The sequence below is a fragment of the Mangifera indica genome, chromosome 19 (genome assembly GCF_011075055.1).
Source record: "Mangifera indica cultivar Alphonso chromosome 19, CATAS_Mindica_2.1, whole genome shotgun sequence".
NCBI classification, from domain to species: Eukaryota; Viridiplantae; Streptophyta; class Magnoliopsida; order Sapindales; family Anacardiaceae; genus Mangifera; species Mangifera indica.
The window spans coordinates 9,703,967-9,730,938 of NC_058155.1; the positions used below are offsets into that span (position 1 = coordinate 9,703,967).

The window sequence follows — 26,972 nt, forward strand, 5'->3', positions numbered from 1 at the left end:
AGAAGAAGGGGGGTGGGTGAGCCTGGAAAGCAAGTAAAGACTAATGGCTGGCGCCGCTGGTTAGAGGCTTGAAGTGGGGTCCGTTGATGAGGGCAGATATGTCAATGTCAATGTCAATGTCAATGAATTAGGGCTACCTCACACCGCCTTTGCTTTCCTTTTTTGAATTTTCATTTTTAATTTTCAGGCATTTTGAAAGAGAAAGAGAGTGAGGGACAGATAGGAAGAGTGTCTTGGGCCATCTGTGTCTTCTTTCCCGATTGAGAAGATTGATAATGACTGGTTGATGTTTGCATTTTTGGTTCATGGGGGATGCTTTTTTGTATGTACTTCAAATTCTCTTCTCCTTGTAACCCCGTTCCTCAGCAAAACCGTTCCGTTGTAATATTAAAATTTAAAAAACAAAAATTAAGTTAAAGTTTTTATCACAAATTATAAAATCTTTACTTCATAATTCATTTAATACAATAATTATAGATTTAATTATTGTATTTTAGAATTTATCCATTTGTTCAAATCAAGCAAGATTTAGAGGTTTAAGAAAGATCAAAAAAGGAAGTCTCTTTTTCTTTGCTTTAAAGTTGCAAAGAAGCGAAATTCCGAGCAATGACAATAAAATTAATTATTGATCTTAAAATTTTACTTAACTATCGTAATTGGACTTACAAAATGTTCTTTTGTTGAAAAAAATAATAAAATAATATATATATTTATATATATATATAATATGTTGTTTAATTTATAATTTTAAATTAAAAATAAAATAATATTTAATAATATATTAATTAATTACTTTGTTATCATACGTGTGTACAGAGCTTTCAATTAATGCCAATCTATCTATCCATCCAGTACTTGTTTGAAATGATGGGATGGGAGTGAAATGGCCTTTGTATTCTTGTATAAATTCAAATTCTTATCTCATCTTGCTAGCTCACTTACTTTGACCAGCCAGAGCCCTACTTTTCCAGTGTCTTGCTACACACGGAGCATGCAAGTTTGGATTTTTTTTTTTACGGCCAAAAGACTTATTCCCACCCATGCTACAGTGAAAATCTAAAATTTTATTCTACAATTTTTAAAAATTAAAAAAAATCTATTTATAAATTAAAACCGTTTAAGATTAAAAATAAAATTATTATATAATAATAATATTTAAAAAAATAAAAATTTATATCATTTTATTCTCTTAATTTAAAAAATTAATAATTTCTCCTTTAAAATTAAGTTTCGAAAAGTGAAATTTCTCTTTACTTAAGGTTTCAAATTTTTTTGATGAATTTATGGTGAATGACGGTTAATCTCTCCCCCTTCGACGTTTTTCCTCCAACCAATGATGTTTGGATTCGACATAATCTAGATAAAATCTAAATGAAGGGTCTCTAATGACGGTTCAAACAAGGAGGAGGACAACTCCTCATTTAGACCGTTGTTATCGTTTAGATAAAATCGACTTCATCTAGATGACGAATGTCCAAATAAAAAGTTTTGACTCATTTTGTCTAGATTTCTTCTAAATTCGTCAGTCAGAGGAAAAATATTGAAGAGAGATATATCGTCACGAGGGAGAGAGATCAACTGTCCTTCGTCAAAAATTAATTGATGAAATTTGGAACCCTAGATAAAGGAAAAAATATTACTTTTTAAAACCTAATTTTAGAAAAAAAACTTATTAGTCATTCAAATTAAAGAGATTAAATAATATAAACTTTTTTTTTTAAATATTATTATTAAAAAATAGTTTTACTTTCGACCGTAACTGAAAATTTTAATATATTTTAATTTATACGTGAGTATTTCAATTTTTAAAAGTTAAAATGTGAGATTTCAAGATTTCCCCAAACTTTCAGTGGAAACAAATCTTTTGACCTTTTTCACTAGGATGACATCCATTTGAAGGACTATTACTTACATTTAGATTTGGGTTGAATCTAAGAAGTTTTAAGAGAAAGATATTGCCATTACTTTTTCCCAAATTTTAACTAACTTAAATTGTACAAAGTAGAAATCAAAGTGGACCCTCTACCATAAAAGAGACACACTCTAATTTTACTAGCAATAGTGTGTGAAATACCAATTAACTTTATATTTAATTTAAAATTATTTGATTTTATTATAAATAATTAATTTATTCTCTTTATTGAAATTACGAAAATACTTTGAACTAAAAAATGCCCCAAAATGCATAACCTTAAAATAATGAAAAAAAAAAAAAAACATAACTCAAACCTTCACAAGGACCAAAAGGTTGCAAAAAATAAGCTTCTTCCTCAAATAGCTCAGTCCTAAAGTCTAGATTGGGAAACATATTACCATATTTGTCTATTTTTGTATTGTATTGTGTATTATATATCTAATTTTTTTTAATCATGTATTATGTAGTAAGTTATATATAATATAATAGTAAAATATTAACAAATAATAAAGATAAATTAAATTAATTTTCCATTTTATTACTTATCATCTTAAAAAAGATCACTAATATCCTTTAAACTTTTAATTTTAATATTTTTTATCATGTTATTATTTCTTTGAGAATGCGTATCATACATATATATTATATTATATGATATATATATCATATTAATTTAATAACGTTTTATGATATATATGTTTTTTTTACATCGTATAGTAAGATACGTATAATAAATTGTATGATATTAAAAACTATGAATATTATAAATCTAGGTTGGCTTCAAGTTAGTAGGGATGACAATAGAGAGGGGTGGAAAGTGGATCTCAATCTCTATCCCCATTACAAAGATGATAGGGATTTTTCGTCCCTTCCCATGAAAAGAAATCTCCTCTTTACATCTTCTAAACACAACATAAATAGATTAAATAATAAAATTAACTAAAATTAAAATCAACTTACTATTTCAAATTACACAAATATCATATATGAATTATCTTTATATACACAATAAAAATTTAAATAAATTTAAAAAATATAAATAATCTAAAATTATAAGAATATATTAGTGTTTTAAATAAAATTATTAATATAAAGGAGTAAATATGGGGACGAGGGCAAGCAAGGCAAGACAAGGGGACATGTATATTTCTATTTCCGATTGTAAAGATAGTTTTCTTCTCTTTTCTTGTTTCTATTAAAAAATCTCCCCTCCATTAGATTAAAATTCTCATCTTTTCAAGTTGGTCTTATCAGACATCCTTTATTTATTACTTTGAAAAAGAAACGAAAAAACAAATTAAAGCCCAATCAGGAAAAAAAAAAAATACTGTGGGATAAGAAATAGAATCCAAGACATCTTGTTTAGAGGGAGAAAAGAGAAGAGGTGTGGCTAGCTTCTGGGTTATCCATTTTCAATCTTCTCTTCTGAAATCGAGAAGTTTGAAATGAAATTGACTTTGAAGTTTCTTGTGTTGGGTTTCTTGTAGCATTATATGTAATAAAGGGGGGTTCATTTGAGTTTGAAGAGAGATTTGGTTTAGAAGAAGGGAAGTGAAAGAAAGGAAGAAAGCCAAAAAAAAAAAGGGAAGAATGAAAAATTATTTTCATAATTTTAAAAAATAATGACAGTTTAGTAATTATTATTTATAAATAGTTATTTATAGTTAAATAAAAAAGAGGACAAATGATTTTTTCTTATTTACATTGCATCAAAATTTGGGTGGGACATGGTTATTCTTCAGCTTGCTTTGATGTCTCTCTACTTATGAAACTCATTAAGACGTTTGAACATGCAGTGCCGACTGATAATACCGTTTTCTATTCAACGTTGTAGGTGAAATATTGGTGTTCAAAGTTGCCGACTTTCCCTGTTTAGTGATATCAAAATGTCTTTAACAACGACAATAAATGACAACTAATTACTGAAAGCAACACCTTGACGGTAGGTAGCTAACGAAAAACCCATCTGAGTTAAACTGTTTTTTTGAGATAAAATCAATTAAATAAATCAATAATTTGATATAAAAATATCGTTAGAAGATAATTAAACTTATACTTTATAATATATGGAATTTGTCATTCAAGTTGCCGTCAAGGGCTCCACGGCAGTTAGTTGCCGGTGCTTGTATTTTGCAGTAGATGAATGTGTTTTTAAAAGGTCAAATTGTTGATAGAATTGGCCAAAAAGAAAGAAAAGTAGCCGAAACTTTCAAAGCACGCAAACAAAAGGAAGAAGCCATGTCTGTGAATGCTCGTGTGTTTACACTGTGTTTTGAAAGGGTGCTTTGGGACTTGCCAACACACAACCACGACAGTGCAGTTACGTTGATTGGATTTGAAGACAGCAACAGCAAGGATTGATTAGCAAGTTGAATGAAGCTGATTGCAAATATCAACTTCTTGGACCATCTAATTGTTTGCTTATATATATATATTTTTGGTCACTTGGGAATTTTACTGTATATGAAAACCCACCCTTTTATTAGAACAACATATTAGATCGTTCCATTAAAAACAAATAACCCATATGAAGCATGATTATATAGCCTTGTGGGGAAGAAAAGAGGAAGCCCTAAGAAGGAAGTGAGAGAGAAGCCAACCAGAGGCAGCGTTAAAAAAGGGAAAAGAAAGAAAGAAATTCTAAAGAAAAAAATGTAACCTTTCAAGATATAAACCTATAAAAAATTATTAGTTTTTTTAATTAAAGAAAAATTAATAATATTTTATTATTTTTAATATATTATTAAATAAATAATAATTTTATTCTAAAACTAATTAATTCTATTAGTTTTAATACTTAAAAAATACTAATTTGAAGATGCAACAAATGTTGGGTGGGAGTAAGTCTTTTTGGCCTATAAAATATTCATTAATATTGGTCTAAAAATGTATCAATGTAATTATAAATGCAGAAGTTTATGGTGAGACTTGAATGACAAGTAGAGAATAGAATAATCTGAGACAAGTCCAGAGGGCAGGCATGTTGTAGAAGTATACTTGCCACTTTGGGTACTCAAGACACAATTTGACGTTTGCAAACCAAAGCCGAAAGTGAAACCTTCTTCTTTAAATGGAAAATTCGGATCTTGGAAAGCTTTGAAGTTTAGTTGACAAGTCAAAAGATGAACCTTCAAAGCCACGTTAAATAAATTGTGGGGTTTATGACGAATCTTGTCATGGAAAGACAAAAAGAAAACACGGTTTAGCATTTTCCCTTAACAGCGCCATTATTTTATTTTATTCATTTTGGGAAGATGAACATGAACTCAAGCTTAGGTTCAAGTAAAAATGTGGTTTAACTGTTCAGCAAATTACAGAATTGGGCAAATTTCCTTATAAAGGTTAACGTTACATGTGGAGGAATGAAACGGCATCGTCTTAAATCATAATAGAGTGTACTTTAAATACTTCACCCAAAAAGCAAGTAAAACTCGTTCAATTTTAATGTGATTTGGGGGTTAATGTGAATCCTAACCAAGTTGAATAACGATCATGGCAGACAGACTCTTATGTGAAATCATGAACGGTTGAGATTGAAGCTAATTGGATAATGAATGACATAGGTCAAGATACTGTGAACGTGATAGTAACATAAAATTAAGCAATGGGGAGTTACTACTTGTAAGCTAATCTTCTCATCTAATTCCGTGGCCACTTCAATTGCTACAGGGAAAAGCGAGGGAATGAATTAACCTTGACTTTTGGAATCAATTTGGAACCTAATACGTCATTATACATACCTAAAACGGGTCATTGCCGTCCCTTCATCAGTGGAATGGATAGATGATAGTTCATGAGACCCACAGATTTTGGGATGAATAGTTTGTAGGAGTTTCACTCGTATACTTCAATTGATACTTGGACATGAATAATGGAGCTTTTCGGCTAGTTATATCCTATTGTCCTTATAACAACTGTCCGTATCCATTGGGCTGTTATGGTTTGGGTACCTAACCCATTTTGTACTAGTTATGTGTGTTTTCCTTAACATTTGAGATGTACAAATAAATGAAATGAACCTTATAGAAATTTGACCATGGTTTTTTCTTTTATAAACATTATAATATTTTATCAATTTTCTTCCTCGAGCACTCTCGTGGGAAGATACAAATACTACAAATGATTAACATGAGGACATAAAAAGATGGCTTCCAAATTTCAACAACAGAAGCTAAACGTGCCAAACGGAAAGAAAGAAAGAGCCCAATGATTTCTGGGAATTGTCATGTCAAGATCACTTAACCCATTTTGTACTACTTATGTATGTTTTCCTTATCATTTGAGATGAACAAATAAATTAAATAAACTTGATAAAGTTACAAACTCAAGTCCTCTTACTGGTTTTAATACTTTAATTGTTATTAATTTTAATATTTCGCTAATTTTATTAACTTTTAAAAATTGATTAGGTATTTTCTACAGTTTAGAGCGGTCTTGTGGAAAGATACAGGTACCACAAATGTTAACATAAGGATATAAAAATATGGCTTCAAAATTTCAACAACAGAAGCAAAACGTGCCAAAAGGAAAGAAAGACACAGTGCATGTTTCTAGTAAGTGTCATGTCAAGATCACTTAATTGGTTTCTCAGCGGAATCTTTGGCTACGTGTTTTACAGGAGACATCATAAACCCACCGATACCTTTTTCGGTCAAATAGTCGTTTAACTACTTAATGGTTATCTTCGCCACAACACTTCCTTGCAGCAGCAGCTACCTATTGACCCGACACTTGGACACCATTATGAAAGTCTTCTCTTTTTTTTTTTTTTTTTCATTATTTTTTTAGTTATTTACCCCAACAAATAAGATAAATATTTTTAACTTAAAAATAATGTCATCCTTAGAGAGCATTTGATTTAGAAAATATTATATTATTAAAATTAAAAGATTATTAGATATAAAATATTATTATGTTTGATAAAAATAAATAATTATTGTATTTAATTATTTTAAAATATTTTTTATATTATTTATTATATTAATTGAAGATAAGATTATTTTTATCTTAAAAAATTAATAAATAAGAATATAGTTATAATAAAATCAAGATTATCTTAATAATCTTTTAATACATAAGGTAAAAGTAATAATCAAATTATTTCTTATATTATCTATCACATCACTATTAATAATAAAAGATTATCAATCAAACAAAATAATGTAAGTAATAAAAAATAGATTATCAGAGTAATTTTTTTGCCCTGTGAACCAAATGCCCCTAGGTGGTTATTTGAAAATAAAAATCTATACTAGTCAACATAACAACCAACACAAGAATTAGTTCCATTTAGCCATGCGTGCATTTTTAAGGTAAATATCTAAACTAGAACCATACCAAGTACTCAACGAGAAGGTTTTTTTTTGGGTAAGTACTAAGAGAAGTTGGCAGCACATAAACAAGATAGAAAATGATTGGAAAGGATGAAAATTATACTGTCATATACGAGCAACATACGAATTGGCCTGAGTCACATATCTCACCCATCGATATGGATTGTATGTACTGGACTTCTTTGCTATCTGCAAGTACTTCACCTGCATCATATGATCATATAAAACTGGTTATCCTTGAAAGAATTAAGAGAAGATTAAGATGGTTTTGACTTCAGCACATAGAAATCTTAGCTATGTTATGCAATGAACTGTCATTCAGTCAATGACATATAATAGCATAAAGCCCTCTTCCCTCAAAAAGAGAAGAAGCTTCCTGTGGACTTGCTACAAGCCATATTTATAGATACTTGTATACAGGGGTGATAAAAAACATGATAGTTACTAAAGCCAGTAAAAATTGGCTGTTTCTGGTCTAAATGCTGCCATGAAATAAAAAACTTAGAACTAATGACCTCTACTATCTACTGTTTGAACACTATAAGCATCAAGGTTCAAACCTTAGCTGAGTGGGGCAATTTCTGCCAAGAAGCCAGTAAATCCATCATGACTCAGAAATGAATTGCTCAGAAAACAAAAACTACAGTAGAAAATCATAATTCTAAAGGATCCAAAAGAAATTGCTGTTTCCTATTATTATCTGAAGTAACTTGAGGTGAATGTCAAACATTAAGGTGATGCTCTAGTCTGATGAACTTCATCCATATTACAAATTTGAATTTGTTACCAAAGAGCAGAGTTGCAGAGACAACTAGACAGTTAACATGATGCCTTACCTGAAGCTTTGAAGCATTATACATTGGGATTGTGAACGTCATGCTGACTGGTCCACATTCTCTTGTGATATTTCCTGTGTCAAACAAAAAAAATAAAGAAAAGAAAAGTAAGTCCTCAAGGGTAAACTGAATAACACCTAAAACATGCTAGTGTGCAACTCATCACAGAAAAAACAAAATCACAATTCCAGTAAGTTGCTGAAAATCAATAGGTAGTACCATGTGATTCCTGTGAAAATGTCAGCTTTGCACGTAGCATGTGTTCAGATCCACCAACAATCTGTTTAAGCACCATGCCCATAATTAACTTGTGTATTTGAATAATGCATAATAGTTGCAATGAAAAGGTGCGACCCCTCAACATGGACTGATTAAAATTATCAAAAAACAAACTAATGCAAGAATTCATAAGAAATTATTGCCTTCTTTAAACCCCATTCAAGCCGCTTGTTAGCTTCCTTGAAATCTGTTCTCTGCCCAACTGCTCCAGGTTCTAATCCAAAACTCACTCTGCCGAAATATTGATTCAAAACAGTCAACACATAAGCTATTAAACATAAACAAACACAAAACCTAATTAATGCAGAAGTGGTGTAATCTATCTGTGTAAACTCATCAAATTGTAGACTATTCTGAGCCACTTATGATTTACAGAAAGATAAGTAACTTTCTATAAACCTCTTTTAATATAATAACACATTTTAGCTTTCTAGTATTTCATCCATCTAAGCAGAACCAATCTTTCTATCTATTAAACTGCAGCAGCAGATTACAGAACTCAATGAGACTTTAAGTCTTGCCAAATATTCTTACTGTGGAAAATAAATTATGCCAGAAGTAGGTCGGTACTTGTGTCGGACATGAACAGTGCCAGTCCGGCGTGAACAGTGCCAGTCTGGCATGAGGCAGCTGACGGTTCATTTTTCCAGGAATAATTTTTGCAATTATTGATGTAATGCAATGAAAAACAGAAACAATTTATCTCTTTCTCATATGGTATTGGATATAAACTTTAGAAAAACCATATCTCAAAAGCTAACTATTAAGATAAGAGAGTCTAAGATCATATAAACCTCACATTAGTTGCTTATACTTTTCTATATAGGATTTAAGTCTCATACCTTGTACTTGGGATCCTAACATACCACTACGCTTTGTAGTCCTAGCGCCTACACAAGCTGACTGTGCGCTAACTCTCTACTAGCCCGAAACGAATATTGTAACGCCAACGTCACAACCCACGTCATACAATTATAATTGCGAGACGTAATGATGACTCTGATACCAAATGATATAAACCTTAGAAGAACCACGTCTCAAAAGTTAGTTATTTAGATAAGAGAGCCCAAGGTCATATAAACGTCACACTAATTGTTCATACTTTCTAATATGAGATTCAAGTCTTATACATTGCACTTGAGATCCTAACAGTATTAGAGCTTAAGGAATTAGTCTAATGTGCCTTCATTGCCACTGTGTTTGTTTGCCCATTTTCCCCAACATACTTTCAAAAGGAAGGGATAATTCATGAGTCATCTTGTGTAAATACCCCATAACAAAATGGGGCTATTGAGAAGACCAAAAAGGGGACTTACATGATGCAACCGGAGTTATATTCCAAAACAATGTACCTAAATCTTATTGTGAAGAAGTTGTTCTAATAACCACACATCTCATAAAATGCTTACCTTCTAAAGTCTTAGGTTTCAAAAGTCCTATAAACATCCTTTCAAATTTTTATCCTAACCCTTGCACCACAGATCACATTATTCCTATAATATTTGGATGTGTCCTTTGTTCATGTTCATAGTCACAACAAGGGAAAACTCAATCCAAGAGTCACAAAGTGTATATTTGTGAGATATTCCTCAATACAAAAGAGATAGAAGGGCTTTCATCCTCCATCCAAAGAATTTTGTCTCGACAGATGTCACCTTCAATAAGAATGAATTTTATTTCACCACTCCTCTTCAGGGGAGAATCTAATGATTGAAGATAAGCATTATGTCTTAGATTAAGTCTTAGATCTCCCTTCTTCATTCAAACAAACTATGTTTCTTGTACTGAGTCACCTGTGTCCATGTCACTCAAGTCAAATGGTTGTGAATGCTCATGGTGGCAAGATTGTTGATAAGGTATACTCAAGGAGGAAAGCTTCAAATACTAAACCTATGCAAACCCAAGAATTTGATCCAACTCCTAAGAGAGAGGTAACAATTTCTAACTCTCCTTCAAAAATTGAGCTAGAACTTGATATTCTTATTGTCATTAGAAAAGAGACCAAAGAATGCACAAATCACTATGATTGGGACTTGTAGCAATTTTTTGTAAAAAATGTCTTTCTACATGGAGATCTTGAGAAAGAAATCTACATGGAGATTCCACTTGGATTTGAAAATAACCTAGTCACCAAACTAGTGTGTAAGCTCAAGAAAGTCTTATATGGGCTTAAGCAGTCTCCAAGGGCATGGTTTAGGAAGTTTACAAAGTTGATGATAAGTATGGGATACAAATAGTTAGAAAGATCATACATTATTTGTCAAGCACTCAAATTCAAGGGAAATTACATCCTTTTGGTATATGTAGATAACATCATTGTGATAGGAGATGATGACAACGAGAAACAATATCTGAAGCAATGCTTGACCAAGGAATTTGATATTAAAGAGTTTGGGAACTTGGAGTACCTTTGAGGAACTGAAGTTGCAAGCTCCAAAAACGGAATTTGCATCTCTCAACAGAAGTATGTAATGAATCTTCTTTAAAAAAGGGACGTTGGCATGTAAACCAAAAAGCACACCAATAGATCCCAATCACAAGCTGGGAGAGGCACAAGAGGTTACTAATGTAGATAGAGAGATATACCAACATCTATTATTTGTCTTATATCAGACCAAATATAACCTATGCTATTGGAGTGATTAGTCAATTCATGCACAGACTAAAGGAAATTCATCTACAAGATGTTAATCTAGTGTTGTAGTACCTTAAGGGAAAGCTTGGGAAAGGAATCTTATTCAAAAGAAATGCAAGAATAATGCTTGAAGCATATACAAACACAGACTATGCTAGATCAGTGACTGAAAGAAGGTTAACTTCTAGATATTACACCTTTCTTGACGGGAACCTTGTGAAATGGAGGAGTTAAAAATAGGATTTTAGTACCAAGATCTAGTGCTAAGGTAGGGCTTCAAGAGATGACTCAAGGTTCTTGTGAATTTTTGTGGTTGAAGATCATTTTAGAAGACTTGAAGATTAAATGGGATGGGACTCTATTATGACAACAAATCTGCAATTAGCATTGCACATAACCCAATATAGCAAAATCGAACAAAGCACATAGAATTGGATAGACATTTCATTAAGGAAAAGCTGGAAAGTTGTATGTATCTATAGAATGTCAACTTGCAAATATACTTACCAAAGGACTAAATACCAAAACATTTCAATCAATTGTATCCAAGTTAAAAATGGGTAATATCTATTCATCAGCTTGAGGTGTGAAAAATAAATGATGGCAGAAGTTGGTCGGCTACTTGTGTCAGGTAGTGGGAATCCAGTGTGAGGCAGTTGATGGTTCATTTTCCAGGAAGAATTTTGCACATATATGGACTTGTAACTATTGATGTAATGCAATGAAAAACTTAAAGAATTTATCTCTTTCTCATATAAGTTCTACAACAGACTGTAGCATAACTTATTGACACTTTACAATCTTACTAAATATTCTTACAAATAAGTTTCCACATGAAAGCAACAACCAAAGGAATCAAGGGTAAAGAAACAACACTCCAATGCCCCTTTTGGATGAAATTCAAGGCAGCTTTCTACTAATAATTGATCTAAACTAAGTGATCCTCACAAAGTATCTTGGGACAATTTTTACTATCAACGTCCAATAACTTGCATTAGAGAAAGGGACATAAAAAAAAAAATGGGATATATATTTAAGACCCGAAAGGGTTAAGTTGGCAACACAAAGTGGTGAACCAAGAACAATGAGAATGCTTAGGAAACATATTAGAGTTCATAGGAAATAAATTAAATACTTAATACAATTATATATCTAATCAATAATTCTAGGATATGCAACAAAATCTCATCGGTTAACTTCCTCAAAGAAGATGCAATGCATGGAATAACAATACCTGGTAGTGTATTTAGGAAGTGGCATTTCTACGACAATTGTGTTTGCTGTAATGCTGGACGGGAATTCTGCGCTTATTTTAATAATCACTTCAGCCTATACGATTACAAGGATACAGAATAAAGGAACAGGTTAGAAGCTAAATAATAGGAGTGCTAATCAGAACTATAACTTAATTTGTCCTGTAATTTCCAATGATAAGGCTCATTTAAATTGGTATCGTCATCACTTTTTTTTTTTTTTTCTGAAAATGCTGAGAATGATAGACAATAGTCACCTTAAGAGCTCCTGCTTCTTCAATCAACGTGTTAATACGAAAAGGTGGCTTGAACTCCTGGGTCATACGATAGTTCATGACCGGAAATTCACCATCTGGCGGAACCTGACAAAGACAAGCAGGATGAAGCACTAATATGAACAAAAGGATATAAACAAAGTATCTTCAAATTGCAAACAATTATCAAGATCACGAAATCTTAGTTTCACTCACCAGAGACAGTGTTCTGTCCAGATCAAAACTATCAAGGCGTACAGATTCATGAAAATTACAGTCATCAAGTATCACAGCTCCTGACCCAGATGAACTCCTATAATCTGTCAAGCAAGCACTACCTGGTGAGTTTAGGAAAGGCTTGAAGAGAGAGAAAACAAAATTAAATTACTGAGAGAAACTTGAAACATATGTATTAAAAAAGCTACAAAGGCACCATATATCGATCTCCCATCTTTTCCTATGCTCAGGTCATCATTGAGAGCTAATCGTATTTCTGGATTTCCAGAAAGATAGCTCTTCATTTGGATGGTGCCATCGATCTCAGAAGTCAGTATATATCCCTGTACAAACATCATTGAATTGATTAAGGGAAGTATTAGTCACAAAAAACAAAGTTAAAATGTAATCATATAAAGCAATTTGATATATATTTAAGCTAATCAAACATATGAACAAAAAATGTTTTGTTGTAAAAATGATAAACATTGTAAGAAATTAAACACAATGTGGATACACATTTAGGGTAGGCATCAAGCACGAGATGATATTACATCTTTTGCAAAATCCATTCAGATATTATGGATATCATAGGGTGTGGAAAGAAAATAGAATGTGATGACAAATGTCACATGTTAAAAAGAAAAAAAAACCGTTGTGGTATCATGGGTGAAATCCCAGAAATATCCTATGAAGCTCATTACCTATCATTAACAGATGAACCAACAGTGAGATTATAGCCTAATAAGCTAGTCAACAATACAAGGAAACCAAACAGAACTGAACAACAACCTCAAATAAAGCATATTAGCAAAGACATCAAATGACATCTTCTCCATAGTAATATCTCTGCATGTGAGCAAGGATAACTGAAAACAAAAGACCTTCTGTTCTTTTCCACTTTAGAGTGATGATCAGTACAGAGAGCATAGCAGGGAGGCATAAAGGTTTCCAAAGTGAAAAATCAATACAACAACAATAAGCTTTAGGATGAAGACTAACAGATTATTATGTTTCTGTTTTGCTCCTATAGTCTTTAGGAATGCTGATAAATATTCTTGATTAAATTTTTGTAAACAATTTAGCTGATTTGTCTAACTTACAAAAAATAATTATATGCTCATTTGGAGAAATAACACTAACATAAAAAATCATTACAAAATTGAGCACAGCACTCACACTTGAACTAAATGTCACGCTGATTTTTTCAATTATATCCACAAAAATTTCTTCTCTCTTCCTACCACCCGGCTCATTTGCCACAACAGATTTAGTGACAGCTGTTCCTGGCATTCTTTTGGTACTTTGCTGCATCAAAATCCAAATTCTCACAATTAAACAAACAGGATATGTGCAAGTTAACCAAGTACACAAAAGTGAGATTAATTTAATGATATCAAACCATAAAAATGGCAGCAGGCCCAAGAGGCTGTAGGCGTGCGGCATCCACTACAATTGGTTCATTAAACACATAGGATTTCAACACTTCAGTGGAAGTTGTCTGCACATAACCAAAATCCTGGTAGAAAGGGACCACAGTCAGTCAAGACACTATAAAAACTTATTAATATTCAAACAAGAACTTGGCAATCAAGAAAACTTACAATGACTTCGTCCAGCAATTCATATACAAGCACAAAGTTCTTCCGCAGTGAATCTTCATTGAGAACCCCCAGATAGTCTTTGATTACACGAGCAATCCTCTGCAGAAGCTCCAACACTAGAGATGGTGAAACATTAACTCTTGTTGTAGCGACAAACAACAATCCCACAACTTTCACATGAAAGTAGTTCACACCGTCCACGTTCTATCAATCAAACACAAAAATCAATAAAAAATAATTAACCACATTGATCCCAAATCAACGCACACTGATCATTTTTTACTATAATAATACCTACAAAGACAGGTGGCGCCTCCTCTTGTCCATCCTCTTTCCAAAACTTCACTTTACGAAAAAATATCTCCGCACTTCCTTTCTGCACGTCACCTCGATCTGAATTAAAATTGATAATTAATCAGATATCCAGACCTTGTTAATGTAATTTAGTTCAGATCAACGAGCTACAAGATGTCCTGAAAATTACGACGTAAATTGAAGACTAAGGGGAAAATTAGAGAGATGGAACTCACAGTCACGGAAGACGATGTTATCTCCTCGTTGAGACAGTACGAAGAACTGCGAGATCATTTTTGCTTTGCGAAATTGAACCAAGATCTGATCCCCTTTCCTCGCCTGATGTTTTTTTTCTAGTTGTTTTGCATAAATTTTAGAATTTTCTGAAAGACTATTGCAAGTTTACCTTTTGACCCCTCAAATTAGGTAAAATTTAACAGACACCCCTATCTTTTGAATTGTCAAACTTTGCTAATATGAAAGGTATGAAGCAATGTTTTGATTACCCAATTGATTATCTAGTGTTCCGAATTGAACTGAATTGGAGGGGGAATTTAGTATGAGCCAGAGGAAGATGATCAAATAGTGCATGGTGGCAAAGAGGAAGATGATCAATAGTGTGTGGTGGCGAAAATTGATAATATTATTTTATTTTTAATTTAAATTCAAATACTCAAAACAAAATAAATGTGGTCGTGCAGACAGGTGTTCCAAAGACATTTTCTGCAGCAATGAACAAGAACAAAATAAACAAGAGAATTCCCACAAAAGGCGATTCTGAAATAGGAAACTTCTTGGTTTAATTACTTGTTGAAATATTAATTAAATTAATTTACAGTCAGAATCACAGATGGTTGCACTGTGTCCTTAGTAATTGTTGCAGAACAATTTTTGTGAATGAAAAAGTTCAGCACCAGAATGATCGATCTTTGATGGTGTATTTGCCACCTTCTTCATCAATGCTGCTTTCCCTGTAATCAAGTGTCCATTTCTCAAATGTACAATTGAAAAGATCATAGTATCCTCCGTGAAGAGATAGTGACTCTTTTCTCACTCTGTCTTCTATCCATGGATATGTAAGCAAGTTCAGTAGTGAACGATTTATCGATTCCTGTCACAATTGATACTAGTTTATGTCAGCTTTTAGATTGACATCCTTAGGTAAATCTCACATCTACAAAATATAAAAAATAATATTGAGTTTATATCTATGATAAACTATATGTCTATTGATTGTGTATCTAAAATGAACAATATGAATTATTATAGCAATGATGATACCCCTCTTGAATGATGGCCTTGGAAATCTCTGAGGACTTCAAGTAGGGTGAATATGATACTATTGGGCAAAGTACGAGAAAAATGAAAATTGTAAAGCCGCTTTGGACACAAACAGTATCAAAGCCTCATCCAAGTAAGAAGAAATGTTTAGCCTGAGTTGAATGATGACAGGTTTTCGAAGAATTGAATCGTGTATAGTTCATTTGATTGAAAATTTTTCAAATGATAGTCCAGGAAGATGTAATGTGGGTATTCTAGAGCATGCGTACCTTCTCGCAGTACCTGCATTGTTGTTCGAAGCTAAGATGGGCTACATCAGCTTTTGTTTTCAATTTGGCAGCTTTTGCAGTAGCAACCCACTTCTCAGTTAAGTTACTGAAAACCAGAAATGCAATGAGTAAGTGGAGCAAACCCTAAACCCTAGACAAGGTAAGGTTCATAACCTTGAGTTGCCTTCTTGCATGGTCATGAGAGCTTGAATGCCTCCACAGTCGCTGTGGCCAATGATTAATATGTCCTCAACCTAGCAATTAACCATTTTGTGCAAGCCAAAAAAAAGGAAAAATTATCACTAAACATAATATGCTTCATGTATTCCCAGAATTTATAGAAATCTGGAATATGACTCACTGTACCCAACTCAAGGAAAACATTTAATACATAGTGCTTTGGTTAAAACATGGAAATCATAACATACATAATCCATGGCCTCAAAGAAAACAAAATTTTTGTCTACTGGAAACAGAAGTTCCAATATATCCTGCAAAGCTTACCTCAAGTGTATTTACAGCAAACTCTAGGGCTGCATTAGTTTCTGATGGTCCATTCTGTAAAGATTATGATATAACTTCTGCTATAAATGGTTGGTGGAAGATGCATATTTTTTAGCATTTGATACTTTGACAACGTTTTGAACAGAAGGAAGAAGCCATACGTGAATTGGGGGAACAAGATTAGCAACATTTCTGATCATAAAGGTTTCTCCAGGTTGGAATCCAAGGATGTTAGATGGGCATATCCTGGAGTCTACACAAGCAATCACCATAACCTGTTCTTGAACTAGTCAATTTACACAGTCAAAATTACTGCAAATTCGTGCTACAAAAAGCACCAAAACTGAAAGGAGAAAGCTAAGTTTGTCTATCAATGACAACCTCCGGTGATTGAGCTTGTGCAAGAGCTTGAAAATGCTCCAATTCTTTCCTGTCAAAAGCATAAAGTTATTAATACTGCATAGAAAGATAAGGAACTTGATTTCTCATCAATTTTTGTAAGTCGTGACTGATATGAACCTTTAGAGAATCACAACTGAAAAGTTAAATGAAATGAACCTTAAGAGAAATATCCAATGTTCAGATCATTTGGAATCAAAGTTATTACCATATCTCTCTATTGCAATCGTGTGATACGGGTGGTGATGCCGACATTGCAATGTTCGCCCAAAGACCAACAGAAAGGTAACGTACAACTGGTTCGCTTGAGTATTGGGACTGCAAAACTTGGTGATATGTTAGGATCAAAAGTGCGGAGTGTGAGACTTGGATCTCACATTAAAAAGTATGAGTTTATATATGGGATTTATATGGGTTAAGACTCTCCAATCTCAACTTTTGATATGTGATTCTCCCAAGATTCATATCAATGACATTTTCTACTCACAAATATTTGTGCTTCTTAAAGCTTAGAAACCTCTGTTTCATCTCTTCAAAAAAGTCTCGCCCATGATAAGTTTTGGCCACATTTTTCTCTTCATGACTCGTACATTCTTGAATGCATGCTTGCGCAGAGTTTGAACCCTCCAGTTTCAAAATTGGGTTTCTTCTATAATTGGCAGAGCAATTTTTAGATCCACTAAGCATATAGTCCATATAATCCAAACAAGAGAAAACACTTCATCATCTTTAACTCAATTCTAAGAAATTATGATTCATTACTTTATTAAACTGATTGATCATAATGGAAGAATAAATCTGTGAACTTACTTCAATGAAGATATGAATCCCAGTTGGTTGTAATTATCACAAACGTTTGCAAATCTCGTCTGAGAAATCCAACAAGAAAAGATAAAATGAGACATATTTGTACAAATTTACAACAATACATAATAAAATGACTGAAATCACTCACTGTGTTTAAACCAGAAAATTTTCTGGGAAAACCAGTAAAGGGGTTACTAAGAACAGAGAAGCTTGAGCATTGAAAAGAGTCTCCATATACTATGGAAGTTCTTTGAGCTGCCATAGACGAAATAGCAAAACGAGCTTTCGAACCTGAATCGAAATGAAAATAAAAAATTTGTGACCATTTGCTTTCAACTTAAACTGTCTGATTAGTTATGGAACTTACAGATTGACCACCACACCATTTCTCTTCCCGGCTTTGATCCTGAATCGTCTTCGAATTGACTTGAAATTGTTTCGCACTGTAAGTTAGTTAGTTAGTTGTGTAAGAAAATATAATCAATAACTTGGAGACACGAATGCTTATCCAATCAGCCAACGCCAATGTCTATCCAATGTTTGTGGGACGTCTTGCGAAGGAAAGCAATCTCCTTTTTTCGGGTGGGCTACAGGAAAACCCGATAACCATAACGATATTCTTTTACAAAAAGATTCATTCCAATTCATCACATGACAAATTTAACTTAAAGAACTGCAGTGGCATCGTTTTTGTAATTGAAATCCAACTCAAAACGGGATGTTACATTATTACTAATACTAGTAATCTGAAATATTAGGGGTGGGAAAATACAAAAAGGTTCGAGTTTCAATTTCGGTTTCCATTCGAGCTGAAAGCTCAAGTATTTCCAGGCATTTGACATAGTTATGGATAATGGAATCAAATAAATATTACAAGTTTTGGACAAAAATTAAAATATACCTCAAATCTATAAGATCAGTTTTGGGTAGAAACTGATTTTATAAGTTTCGGATTCGGATTCCTAATTTTAGAAATCGATGAATTTTGATTTTGGTTTCAATCCTAATTCTATAAATTTTTACCGGGCATGCAAACTTACTCCTCTTAAATGTATAACTTTCTATTCCATAAGTAGTAAACATTACGTCGATAAATTTTCATAAGAAATTAGTGACTAATATTATATATAAAATTCAGAGTACTACAAGGTGATCATCATCATTCTCGTTTGGTAAACCACCAACGCGGGGCCGTTTATTTCCCTCAAAGGCCTGGCCCATTCCATAAGTGGAGGAGGCCCGATTCTCCACAGCATCTTTCATAGCCCTTCTCAATAATCCCATCTCCTTATCTCCACCACCACCAAGCCACTTCATCACAACAACGCTCTTGGTCCTCCCACCAACAGTCATCATCTTAGCCCGGATTGGCCGGGCCCCAACTGATCCAATGGCCCGGGTTAGATCCCGGTTGAGACCGGCCCTGTCCTCGCAACATATACTTGCTTTTACGATTCTGCCTTCGTTGTGATAATAACTCAGGCTCAACTCATCTGACTCCCCCGGAAACGGCCAAGCCTCCCTCTCCGATGATCCGCTGCTGCTGCAGTAGTTCCCATCCTGTCTTGCCACGTCAGCTGCTTGCCTTCTCAGCTCCCTCACTTGCTGCACCACCTCGGCTAACAACGAAGCCTTGTCGGTCTGTTAAAAAAGAACCGAGTTTGGCCTTCAATGTATTGCAAAAACGACAGTGATAAACGAATTGAAAGAGAAGGAGAAGATTAATACTTTAATGGTGACGGGAAGGAGAGTACGGAGGGTGGAGAGATGGGCGTTTATACGCTGCCTGCGTCTCCTCTCGGCTTCCTTGTGACTCTTGCATGCTTCGGTTTGTTTCTTCTCTACTTTTAACGCTGAACTTACCAGTGAATCTTCACCAGGATAGCTCTGAAAAGGAAACATCTTCTTGTCGAGAAAATTTTAAACAGAAAAAACAAAAACAATAGAAAGCAGTTTTTTAAGGGAACCGTGGCACCATCGTTTTCAAAGCATCACCGAGTCCCCTTTACAAACTCGCGGGCGGCGTTATTTCAATAGCCATTTTTTCTTCCAAACCGAGCTCAAAAGTGCCACCACCAAGTTCTCATTAACCAGCGGCCTATTTTCTTCTTTGCATTCCTTCTTTAAAAACTATTTAAGTGAGAACCCATTTTCGCATTACATCCGCCACCATTATAATAACGTTCAATTTCGAGATAAGTTAAATTTTGATTTGACAAATGTATAATCTTTTTGGTCAAATGTGTGCTAAGAAATGGGACAGTCCGAGTGAAAAATTCAAAGGGCAGGACAAGGGAATATTGAATTAGCACGTGGAAGTGTTGGGTGGACCCCTACTCAAGGCTACAGTGATATACAGGGGTCTGATTTGAAGCAGAAGGGAAAATGATGGTGATCACTGATCAGCATCTGATGAGCTGACAATATTAGCGAATAAAAAATCCATTGCCGACTAGGGCTGGATTCGAGCCGAGCCGGCTCGGTTCGAGCCCGAAACCAGCCGGGCTCAGCTCGGTTCGATCGAGCTCGAACCGAGCCCGAGCTGGCTCGGGTTGACTCGGTATATTTTTTTAAAAATTTTTTTATACAAAACGACGTCTTTTTGATTTTTATATATATACAAAACGGTGTCGTTTTGATATAAAAAACGAGCCGAGCCGAGCCGTTATCGAGCCGAACTGAATTCGGCTCGAGTCGAGCTCGAGCCGAACTCAAGCCGGCCCTCAAAAAGCTGAGCCGAGCCCGAGTTAACTGCGAGCCGAGCTCGGCTCGGCTCGAATCCAGCCCTATTGCCGACAATGAGCATGAATATGACGATGAAATTTCCATTGAAACAATTGGCATGTGTATGGTGGAGAGAGATGGGAGGAAACTAAGTCTCACTTCTCCCTTCACCTGGGCCCTACTTATTGCTTGTCGTTTTACTCTTACCATTACTGTGTTTTCCTGTCACTGTAAGTAGATGGATATTGCTCAGATACATGACTCGCCATTTCAGGTACTCTTACAGGAGAATTTATCAAACAACCCAGTACTATAGATTTATATTAATGCCACTGTGTTAATCAACATGTATTCCTGGATGAAATTTTGATTGCCTTGAAGAGACAGAAGAGAAGACACTGACTATCTAAGCAGTAATGAAGTGGTCGCCCTAATTTTTTCTTCACCTAAACTTGCACTGTTCACACTTCCAAGTTGAGATTTCGAAGTTGTGGAGAGCCAGGGAGCAAAAGAGAAAGGACAAGTCGACAAAGGTTTCAGAAAGGAACAAAAATGGAGGTCCTTTGTAAGCATTGCTTCCCATCAGTAAAAAGTTGTAAGAAGCTGCTTCCAGTGCACCGTCATTTATGCACATTCAACACCTCTTTTAACACTTTTTCCAAGTGCCTGGTTCACCGTAGCTGGTGTGAATTCAATGTAATTACTAGTGGGAAGAACTGGGGATCCAGCTACAGTTTTAACTACAAAAAGACACAGTCCAATCCAAGTAGCTGTGTCAGTGGTAAACATGGGTAGCTACGATTTTCAGAAAGTTTTAAAAGAACTCTCCGCCGTTATGACCCCGTAAGACTGAGTTGGGTTGGTGAAGTATAATTACTCAATTGTCACCATGAATCTCATCGAATAATTAAACGACAAAATTATTAAAATGCCCTTATGAGCTGTGTGTTACACGTGGGCATTTGCTAGAATTTTATAGTTTTTTTAATAGACAGTTTTACAAATTAATAATTTAATATTGAATCCAAAGACGAAATTGCCCTTATAAACTATATTAATTATGCTTATGTAATGTCGAATTAAATAATTGAATAGTTATAGAGAGATTATTATAGGCGATCAGCAAGGTAATATAGAGTTAAATAGCTATTGGGCATACAATTTAAAATAACAGAATTTTGGTACTTAAGTTATTTTCTGGAGTTCGAAGAACTCTATTCTAACGGCGTATGATAAATAATAATAAAATTGTCGAATACTTCACTTAAAGATTAACGTCATTTATATTATATTAAAAATACCTTATTTTACCCTTTTTATATCTCCACTCAATCCTAACTTATATCACGTGTATATTCTGATATTAATTGGGCATATCATCTTATAGATAAAATGTTTCACCGTTGGTTGTTGCTTCCTACTAAGAGATTTTCTGATCTCTTGGCATAATAATAAACAAATAGTTATTTCTTGTTTAAGTACAAAAGTAGAATACAAAATACTTACAGACAATTTCTAAATTTATCTGGTTTTGATGATTGTTACAAAAATAAGAGTCTCAATTCAAAACCACAAACATCTACTATGATAATAATAGTGTCATTTCGATTGTTCATAATGATATTTTCTATAAATTTACTAAACACATTGAGATCATCATTATTTAGCCAATAGCACCATTGATCTCACTTCGGTTACTTCTATTGATAAAATAATTAACGTCTTTACTAAAATCCATCCTATAAAATGTTTTCATGACTTAAATTACATTCAAGTTAACAAACTTGTTACCCATTTCAGTTTTAATTAAATTATATATACATATTTTTTATACACAATTTACACATCCAAGTGAACAACTATGAAACAAAGTATACTTCCTGATATGGAGAAATCCAAGTGAATAACTATGAGACTATGCTTTACACAGTTTGTTACATCGCATTCTAGCGGAAAAGCTTTCCATCAGCTAAAATTGTATGGATATGAAAGTGCGTATGATTTCATACCTTAATACAGGTTGAAACTGCACAGCATTTTAATAGCCACAAGGGCTTTAAACTAGGTAATGCGACAACACGACAAGAAAACCTCCTGCAATCAAATTTATCACAAGCTCACAGATATTTGTCCATTTTTACCGAAAGGAGACCCGGAAGGTGCAATCAGACCGAGACTTTGCATCACTCTCAGTCTCCGTGCACTTAATTCATGAGATTTCCTCAATACATCTGTCCCCTGAATGCAATTATTATAACAGCTTAAATTTAGAGGGGAAGAAAGAAGCATACTTCTTGAAGATACTGGAAAAGAATAATCAGAATACTCACAGAGTTGGGGCTTTCAAGCTTTTGTTTCTTTAGCACCTCATCTTTCTGAGGGCTCCTGCCTTTTGTATCATACCCAGCACTAGAGCTATTTGGTTTCACTACATTTCCTGATCATTGGCAATATATGTATTAGTTGTTATAATTTCTCTGTCATTATATCTATTGGTGATGCAAACATTTGGGTCTCACTATAGTTTCCTGATGAAATGAACTATGGCTATAGCTATACAATTTATATATAGGGACACTGAGTCAACAAGATATGGAACTAATATACACAACACTAGATGGCATTTTTTAAAAGATTTTAATATTTGGATATAAATAGTAAAAAATTCCGGCAGAATTATATAGAGATAAAAATAGGATAATCAGGTGGTGTAAATGTGAAACACAACACTACTATCCCAGGTGCCCCCAAAATATATAAAGATTGACCTGAATTTCGCCAAAAAATAACAACTGAGAACCTTCTCCCACCCCAAGAAGAGAAAAGTAAGGGATATAGTAAACAAAGCATATATTCCACAAGATGATGTTGTCTAAATTTGGTTCTTCACCATGAAATCGGTGCCACACCAATCCTTAGAAAATGAACAACTATTTCACATCCCAAGTTCTCATACATGTTCAAAGCACTAGAAGAATGGAAAGTTGATACATTTCTTGCCCGCCTCAACGCTTCCTAACTGTTTTACAATGGGGGCTAAAGCCTAAGTCATGAGCCTTGTGATCCCAACAGATTTGAGACTTAAACTTAGGCAAAACAGAAGGGCCTATAATGATAAATTAGTTAGGAATTGGAATTTATGTCCAATTGATTCAGATCATTCCACATACAAAACAAGGAGGAAAAGAAAGAAAATAACAAGAAATCATGACTACACATGGAAAATTGGTAACCTGTAGATTTGGATTGTTTCTCTTTTGATCTGCCAGATTTCTTGCGAGAACATTCCTGAGCCAAATCCAGATGATAGAAGGAAGGGTAAATTTCAGTGTTGAGATTTTTTGCTACAAAAGTATTGCAACTTTGCAATATAATAACAATCTCCTTGAGGATATGTACAAAAAGATAGTCACCTGCTCCAAAGCTTTCTCAAATATTTCAAGATAAGAACCATTATTCTGTTCAAGCACCTGAGGGTTCAAAGCACAGTACCATAGGATAAGTGTGTTAAACATGAACATGTCCAGCCAAATGTAGAACAAAGGACTACCCCAAAATGATGGTCCGAATAATCAAACTTACCATCTTAAACTCCAAGTGGCTTTTAATAATATCTACATACAAACTGCAAGCAATATACAAGGCACATTATTTTTTACAAGCTAACTGGTCGAGAAAACACAAAACAGTTGATCAGATAAAAAAGTACTGACTATTCATAGGTTCCGTAAAGTCTGACAAGAGCAGCTCCCACTGCTTTATTATAAGGTTTATTGCTTTCACTAACAGTTTTCTCATCAACAACCTAGCAAAAAATTGAGCAGATAAAGAATTACAGGTAATTAGAATCATATACAATTTGCTGTTCTAAAACGATACCAGACAAAAACCAGCAGACAGAGTATTTATATACCTGTGCAGGCCACCATGATTTACCCTGGAGCTTCACCCAAATAATATCCCCTAGCTTGACCTCCCTTTCCAATTTCATGGCCGCAGCTTTCTTTCCACCTCCACCGTCATCATGACTTGGATCACCAACAACTTGTTTACCACTCATAACTTGTCTTTGTCTCCTAGATTATCTAGTTCCAAAAAGCAATAAGTTAAAGCATACTTCACCCATGACTATCTGCCCGCATCAAAATTAATCATTGAAAATCCAACCCCCAAAAGATTGTTTCATACTTCAAAACAACATTGACAATATTTCTGAGGAATTGAGCTCTCATTTCAGTGAATTACGCTACTTTATGTAGAAACCAAATCTACCACAAGATTATCACATAAATTTTGTACCTTTCATTTGATATAATTCTCTAGAAAAAAAAATGATAATCTGCCCTATCTCTTAAATCTATTGTTCTTCTATAGCAAAAAAATTACAGTTCAGATATGGTCATTACATGCTATAGACAAGAGATGAGACACGCTAAAAGCTCAATCGCCAACACTTGATGGGAACCTAACTGATACCTCCTCTCTTAATAGCCACAACTGGATTTGCATGTGCAAATGACATACATATAATCCTACTTTTAGTCACCAGAAACAGGAAGAACGAAGAAATTATAGTTCTACCGATCATGTCAGCAAAACAGCATAGTTTCTGAGCTTAGAGCTGGTTTTCGAAGATAAAAAATCGAGTTTCTTCTTTGCTTCCATAACATTTTCTCAACAACCAAGCAGTACAAACATTTCGAAAACCCTAAAATTGAATGAAGAAAAACCAAAATAAAAAATAAAAAAATAAATAAATAAATAAAAGAATGATCAGTATAGTGGGTTCTTACTATTTTGCAACGAAAGAGAGAGAGCAGAATGTGTGTCAAAGCAGAGAAGAAAATTGTTATGACCCCATAACCCAAATGCATTTAAAGAGCTTACAACAAAAGAGAGTGGGAGAAATTATTTTGGTGCCTCGAACCGAGAAATCCACCTGTCCAAGCTGCTGCTGCTGCTGCAGCATTTTGTTTTATTTTTATTTTTTAATTATTGTTGGGTTGCCGTGTCAGATGTTTTTTTTCTTTTCTTTATTTTAATGGTAGATTTTCTGTCTTTGTAAGGCTTTTCTAATTTTGTTTGTCGGTTCATTATAGTTACCGCTCATGCTATGCAAGTAATGGATGGCCAAAGGACTATTTCCCACCCAAGGATGGGTGTTTTTTCCAGTATCATTTTTTTAACTTAAAAAATTCTAAATACTTATTCATAAATAATTAAATTTAATAGAATTCTAACTATTTAAAATTTTATCTCTTTTTTCTCTAAAATTTAAAAATTAAAAGTTTTCTCACAATCTAAGTTTTAAAAAATGATAATTTCTCCCTAAAGTTTGGTTTTCAAATCTCTGACGTTAAATTCGACACCGTTGTTGGTCGTTTATCCCCCTTGAAGCTTTCCCTCCCTCCGATGATCTCTCTCCACCCATTTGGACATTCGATCGACGTCAAATAAAGCTCGAAGGACGATAGAAAACGAAAAACTTTATCTTCCCCAATGAAGCTCTTCGTCTTTCAAAAGAAGATCGATGTCAAATAGATGTCCAAATGGGTGAAGAGAAACCATTGGAGGGAGAGGAAACTTCAGGAGGGATAGACGGTGGGCAATGTTGCCGAATTTAGTGTCAGAGATCTGGAAACCAAACCTTAGAGAAAAACTGTCATTTTTTAAAACTTCAATTGGATGAAAACTTTTAATTTTCAAAGTTTAGGGGAGAAAAATGATATTATATTTTAGTTTATTTTTAATAGTATAGATAAAAACCGTTAAATTTAATAGCTCATAGGTGAGTATTTAGAATTTTCAAAATTAAAGGGGATACTTAGGAAAACAACAATCCTTAGGGGGGGGGGGGGGGGGGGGGGGGGGGGGGAAGGGAATGGAATGTAGTTCTTCTCGTCAAATTGTATTCGTATTTTATCAGTTTAAAGAAGATTTTAATCTTAACCTAATTTAAATTAAAATTATATCAAATTTTTTTAATTTTAACTTAATTTTTAAATATTTAAATTAATTTAATTTAATCAAAAATTATTTATAACCTTTACTTTTTAAAATATTTTTACTGTTTTAATATTAATAAAATATATTATATAACATTTTATCCTATTTATAAAAAGTATAAAAGTTATATATTAAGATATTTAAACCACATCAATAATTTAACTAATTGAATTATATTATTATTACTTAATAATAAAGTATAATAAAAATAATAAAAATAATTATATATAAATATATGGGTATATACAATTTATAAAGATTTTAACTATTGTTAATGTTATCTTTCAATACTTATATAATTTATTCATAACAAATTCTATTAAAGTAATATTTCTCTAAAATATTTAAGTTTATTTGAATCGT

General features: G+C 33.6%; 4 protein-coding genes across 15 annotated transcripts; all 4 read right to left on the reverse strand.

Moving 5' to 3' along the window:
• Nucleotides 1–7,176: 7,176 nt before the first annotated feature.
• LOC123203162 (AP-4 complex subunit mu) lies at nucleotides 7,177–15,011 on the reverse strand. Its single transcript, XM_044619362.1, has 13 exons — nucleotides 14,856–15,011; nucleotides 14,624–14,718; nucleotides 14,326–14,529; nucleotides 14,124–14,240; nucleotides 13,901–14,029; nucleotides 12,939–13,065; nucleotides 12,722–12,825; nucleotides 12,509–12,613; nucleotides 12,233–12,327; nucleotides 8,507–8,594; nucleotides 8,304–8,364; nucleotides 8,085–8,158; nucleotides 7,177–7,452 (listed from the first exon to the last, which is right to left on the reverse strand). Exons 1-13 carry the CDS (start codon nucleotides 14,911–14,913, stop codon nucleotides 7,354–7,356), a joined length of 1,356 nt encoding a protein of 451 aa, XP_044475297.1. The 5' UTR covers nucleotides 14,914–15,011; the 3' UTR covers nucleotides 7,177–7,353.
• Nucleotides 15,012–15,310: 299 nt separating this feature from the next.
• LOC123203163 (beta carbonic anhydrase 6, mitochondrial-like) lies at nucleotides 15,311–18,868 on the reverse strand. Of its 10 annotated transcripts, XM_044619364.1 has the most exons (12): nucleotides 18,781–18,868; nucleotides 18,247–18,322; nucleotides 18,028–18,170; nucleotides 17,883–17,941; nucleotides 17,560–17,751; nucleotides 17,281–17,390; nucleotides 17,055–17,098; nucleotides 16,835–16,948; nucleotides 16,674–16,727; nucleotides 16,344–16,423; nucleotides 16,170–16,275; nucleotides 15,311–15,730 (listed from the first exon to the last, which is right to left on the reverse strand). In XM_044619364.1, exons 2-12 carry the CDS (start codon nucleotides 18,263–18,265, stop codon nucleotides 15,527–15,529), a joined length of 1,125 nt encoding a protein of 374 aa, XP_044475299.1. In that variant the 5' UTR covers nucleotides 18,266–18,322; nucleotides 18,781–18,868; the 3' UTR covers nucleotides 15,311–15,526. The 10 variants fall into 10 exon arrangements, with proteins under 10 accessions (XP_044475299.1, XP_044475302.1, XP_044475298.1 ...); XM_044619367.1 differs by lacking the exon at nucleotides 18,781–18,868 and having other exon boundaries at nucleotides 18,263–18,754; XM_044619363.1 differs by lacking the exon at nucleotides 18,781–18,868 and having other exon boundaries at nucleotides 18,247–18,753.
• A 53-nt stretch (nucleotides 18,869–18,921) lies between these two features.
• Nucleotides 18,922–20,066, reverse strand: LOC123203164 (transcription factor bHLH106-like). Its single transcript, XM_044619373.1, has 2 exons — nucleotides 19,608–20,066; nucleotides 18,922–19,520 (listed from the first exon to the last, which is right to left on the reverse strand). Exons 1-2 carry the CDS (start codon nucleotides 19,779–19,781, stop codon nucleotides 19,014–19,016), a joined length of 681 nt encoding a protein of 226 aa, XP_044475308.1. The 5' UTR covers nucleotides 19,782–20,066; the 3' UTR covers nucleotides 18,922–19,013.
• A 2,423-nt stretch (nucleotides 20,067–22,489) lies between these two features.
• LOC123202813 (histone H3-lysine(4) N-trimethyltransferase ATX1-like) lies at nucleotides 22,490–25,583 on the reverse strand. Of its 3 annotated transcripts, XM_044618960.1 has the most exons (9): nucleotides 25,397–25,583; nucleotides 25,185–25,311; nucleotides 24,517–24,688; nucleotides 24,317–24,408; nucleotides 24,186–24,228; nucleotides 24,017–24,073; nucleotides 23,837–23,891; nucleotides 22,934–23,040; nucleotides 22,490–22,841 (listed from the first exon to the last, which is right to left on the reverse strand). In XM_044618960.1, exons 3-9 carry the CDS (start codon nucleotides 24,661–24,663, stop codon nucleotides 22,713–22,715), a joined length of 630 nt encoding a protein of 209 aa, XP_044474895.1. In that variant the 5' UTR covers nucleotides 24,664–24,688; nucleotides 25,185–25,311; nucleotides 25,397–25,583; the 3' UTR covers nucleotides 22,490–22,712. The 3 variants fall into 3 exon arrangements, with proteins under 3 accessions (XP_044474895.1, XP_044474894.1, XP_044474896.1); XM_044618959.1 differs by lacking the exon at nucleotides 25,185–25,311 and having other exon boundaries at nucleotides 25,397–25,581; XM_044618961.1 differs by lacking the exons at nucleotides 25,185–25,311; nucleotides 25,397–25,583 and adding an exon at nucleotides 25,010–25,116.
• Between the last annotated feature and the right edge of the window lie 1,389 nt (nucleotides 25,584–26,972).